This window comes from Eptatretus burgeri, chromosome 6 (genome assembly GCF_056783735.1).
Source record: "Eptatretus burgeri isolate ZD-2024b chromosome 6, Ebu_testis_v1, whole genome shotgun sequence".
In the NCBI taxonomy this organism is placed as follows: domain Eukaryota; kingdom Metazoa; phylum Chordata; class Myxini; order Myxiniformes; family Myxinidae; genus Eptatretus; species Eptatretus burgeri.
Genome location: NC_140966.1, coordinates 73,580,388 through 73,585,003, shown reverse-complemented (window position 1 = coordinate 73,585,003; position 4,616 = coordinate 73,580,388). Strand labels below are relative to the sequence as shown.

The window sequence follows — 4,616 nt, the reverse complement described above, 5'->3', positions numbered from 1 at the left end:
ATACATACATACATTTACATAGAAATACATATCTATATTAATATTTCGGCATGCCCCTTTCTTTGTTCCACCATCAGATTTTTGTTACGACATGAAATGAAACAAGATTTGGCACATATACTAATGATATTATTGTCTTCCTTAAGAGGCCCCTCAAAATTAGTTTTAATGCATTTTCACAAACTCCAACGGATTCCATTCAAATTCGGTACGATTATGGCTTTTGGTCCAACTTAGGTCATTGGCTATAAATTTTTTCCATAACACTTCCGATATTCGAAAAAATCGATAAATCGATATCCCTTATGGGATTTTCCATTCAAATCCACTCAAGTTTAAGGCCTACGGGGGACGCAAATTTCCACTTTGCCCCGGGCGCTGTTTACCTCCGCTACGCCAAGCTGTTAGGGTTAGGGTTTGGGTTAGTGTTAGGGTTAGGGTTAGGGTTAGTGTTAGGGTTAGCGTTAGCGGTTAGGGTTAGGGTTAGCTGTTAGGGTTAGGGTTTGGGTTAGTGTTAGGGTTAGGGTTTGGGTTAGTGTTAGTGTTAGTGTTAGCTACCCTAACACTAACCCTAACCCTAACAGCTAACCCTAACCCTAACCCTAACAGCTAACCCTAACCCTAACTGCTAACGCTAACCCTAACCGCTAACCCTAATCCTAACTGCAACCCTAACCCTAACCGCTAACCGCTAACAGCTATTCAGGAAATTTGCAAGAAAGCCCGGGCAACGCCAGGCTTTATTGCTAGCCCGAGCAATGCCGGGCATTACTACGAGTATACATATAAATACATTCATACCTACAGATACATTTACAAACATACATTTACATATAAATACATACATACATACATTCATATAAATACGCACATACATCCATACAAACATACATATACATGCAATCATTTACATATCTATACATTCATACTTGTACATACATACATTTACATAGAAATATATACGTATGCATACATCCATTTACATATAAATACATACACACATGCATTTATACATAAATACATGCATACAGACATATACATATTCATATATATACATACATATACATACACATACATACATACATACACATACATACAGACACATACATATACATGTGAGGCGCCACGAGGAGGAGTGATGTAAGGGACACATCGGCCATTTTGGAGTTAATGCCATATAGCACTATTTTAACCCTTCCCCTATCATCCGAGCCTATCATCATCATATCATTAAAAAATGTCGCAAACATCACTCCTCGCGGGGCCTCATATCTACATTTACATATAAATACATACATACACATAGATATAAATACATACATACATCCATACAAATATACATGCATACATATACATACATACACATACATATATACATACATATAAATATACATGCATACATATACATACATACAAACATGATTGCTGCATTATAGTAAGATTATTTTTATTATTATAATGAAATCAGGAAAATAAATCAATGACTACTCTGAATAATATGTTGGATAGAAACAACGTCGAAAATATTTGACATTTACACCATAAGATATGACAGCACAGAAACCTTCCCACAGGTTTGGAGTTGGGGGGGGGGGGACTTTGGAGTGCCTCTTGTCGTGTGTAAGGAAAAAATGGCGTCTGCAAACAATGTAAAGGGAAGTGGAGCATCTGAAGTTCTGTTTTATCAAGCCTATGTGGTGTTGTGAGTGGAATGACGTCCCAGCAGTGTCTCAGCTATACTATCTATAGAACTACCCCAGCAGTCATCCTGCCAAGTATGAACTCCAGATATAAGTCAATGCGTCACTTCATGACTCGAGCTGTGGAAGTGTTACGGCAACAATGTGGCACAGAAGGAAAAGGACGTAGAATGTCCCACTCCCTTAAGACTAGTCACGTGGTTTTCGCTCCTTCTGACAGTCTATTTTGCCTTTTATCCTTTTCTTATAAAATCGATTGCTTTGTCACTCAGTTTTCTCACCATTCATTAATCTTTCACTCTCAGTATCTCACAATCCCATCCATGATCACCAGGAAGAAGAGAATGTAAAAAAAAAACACAAAGTTTCTTCAACCATGTAATTCATGCTCATCATTAGACTTACAACCTGATTTTCAAGGTTGGACTTCTTTATTTCATGTCACTGCTGGTTTAATTTGTTCACCTGCCTGTTGGCCGAGAGGTATGCACACTCGCCTCGGTTGTCTAGCCTGGGTTTGAATCTCTACCCAGGTATAAACTGTCATCTTGGTGTTTCACAGATGGGGTGATTCATCAAGGTGTGTGCCATCCCTCGGATTGATGGCAAACAGGGTTGTCCCATCTACCGGCATTACCTTGTGGATGCAAAAGATCAAAGGTGTTTCTTTCGGGAAGAGTAGGTGAGCTATCGCCGACACCCTGAACGAATTTCAATTTCCTGCCCTGATATCTGCTGGGAAGGCCATAGAAAAACCACCTAGTATAATTGCAAAGAAACTGCTTCGGGAGCACCAGTGCTCTCTATCAGTGTATGTATGGTACATCAGAATCAAAAGAACCTCATTATCTCATCACATTATCCTAACCTCTACTAAATGAGGAACAGGTGCAATGGGCGGTTCATAAAGTTAATTTTTCAAGAGAAGTCATATCATGGATATTTGTTTTCGATATAAAAGAAGTCAAATTAAATTTTCAACTGAATCGAAAACTTATTTCATTCTGTATCTCTCCTTTTTTTAAATTTGATTTGATGTACCATACTCTTTACAGTGTTGGTGTTTCTGAACCAGTTTCTTGGCTCGGGTTATATGAGGTGGTTTGCCATTGCCTTCCCAACATTGTTTGTCCATGCTCTCACCTCTTTTGCCAAACATAAACTAAGGAATCAGCACGTACCATTTTTGAAGTCTTTGGTACGACTCAGTCGGGGTTTGAAGCAACATCCTCCCAGACTCAGAGCGGATCAAGTTCTAACTTTTTCACCACCATGTCTGGTTTTCTCTCCTGACACCACGCCATGTAATAAATAGGAACGTGAAACGTTTTCACAATTCTTACATGACTTACTAAATGGAGTAAATATCGAATTACAAATGAATGATAAATACACAAACAAAGTATAATTTAAATAACTAGATGGGCACTCGGTAGAGCGCATACCTCCGCCACATTATGCCTGATCCTCGGGAAGATATCGGGCCCAATCAATACCTTTTTGAAATATCATGCGATGCATCGTTTTTGGCCCAATTTCTCAATACAATGGTGAAGAATCACTTTGAAATATTAAATGATTCTCGCATCCAGATCCGGATTTGGATCTTCATCGAAATCGAATCAATTCGTCCTTGTCACACACCCAACATGTCCACAAAATTTCATCCAGATCCATCAACAGCTTTTTGAGATATCTTGTACACAAACAGACACAAAGGGGTGAAAACATAACCTCCTTCACCCTTCGGTGGTGGAGGTAATAATGGAAGCCAATCCCCTTGACAGAGATGGGGGCATTCACTGCAAAGCATGATAAGTTTCAAGGCTATAACTAAAGCTTGATGGGTTGTCCAATCCATCGTGGGATACTTGAATGAAGGTAACAAGAATTCATTCAGAGATCAACTCGCCTCTTTATGGTCCACCATTAACCGGTGCTGGCTAATGAGATCCACCCAGGTTACCGTCCATCCCAGGGACGGTGCACACATTGATGCCTTACCCTACGTGCAAAACACCAGGATGACAGTTTATAAGTTGCATGGAGATTTGAACCCAGGCTAGCCAAATGAATGGTGAGTGCACAAACTTATTAGTTATCCTTCTTGTGTGTATTTTAAAATAAATGATAAATTATTCATCTGCCTACGTCATCGTTCATAATCTGTGATGTATTTACAGCATAATGGATAATGTGAGAGCAGCCAGTTCGTCAGCAATGATTGGCAGAGCGCGTGTGTGCCGGTTCACTTTAGCCATGAACAGAAGCATTTAGCTTCGAAACCGCAAGAACACCAAGTGGGCGAAGTTCCTCAAGATGTCAATCTTCTCGTGTTGAGGAAACAACTCCCCTCGCCGCAATGCCTACCATAATGCTCGACCAGTGTACAGCGCTGGTGTATGTGTTTATCGACTTGGTACATGTGTACATCAAAATACACAAATATCTGTTGTGGACAAAGGAGACAAGGAGCCAAATTCATCAACAAGTGCTGTTTCCATGTCAGAAGAAGCCGATGGAGTTTAAGAACAACTGACAAATTGCCACCAGTATTATCTGCTATGTCTTCAGTGATCTTTCTGCTGATACAGGTGATTCTTCATTCAGGTAAATATAATGTGTCGTTTAACTAGTGAAACCAAGTAATATTCATTATTAATAAAATGGGACAAAGGAATTACCTGTAAAGACAAATCGCTGCTTGGATTTGAGATATTGAATGGATTCTTTGAAAATTGCATCATGGTCTCTTTTAATTTTGAAAGCTCAAAACAAAATAAATGTTCGGAAAACATGACAACATGAAAAAAACATCTAAAAGGTCTTCAACTGTTGGGCTCTCTTTAATTACACGCACATCGCGCGTGGTGTTCAAAACGTTATACGATGTAGATTTAATACAATCATAATTGT

At 39.1% G+C, this 4,616-nt stretch overlaps 1 protein-coding gene across 2 annotated transcripts in view; it reads left to right on the top strand.

Moving 5' to 3' along the window:
• Positions 1-2,262: 2,262 nt before the first annotated feature.
• The window catches only part of LOC147025058 (uncharacterized), a 26,864-nt gene continuing 24,510 nt past the window's right edge, over positions 2,263-4,616 (top strand). The window contains exons 1-2 of one of the 2 annotated variants that reach the window (XM_085885621.1): positions 2,263-2,382; positions 3,958-4,310. In XM_085885621.1, the coding sequence (XP_085741747.1) occupies positions 4,103-4,310 (208 nt within the window). In that variant the 5' untranslated portion in view covers positions 2,263-2,382; positions 3,958-4,102. Of the gene's footprint in view, positions 2,383-3,355; positions 4,311-4,616 lie in introns of those variants that run through there. The other variant, XM_085885620.1, reaches the window with a different exon arrangement.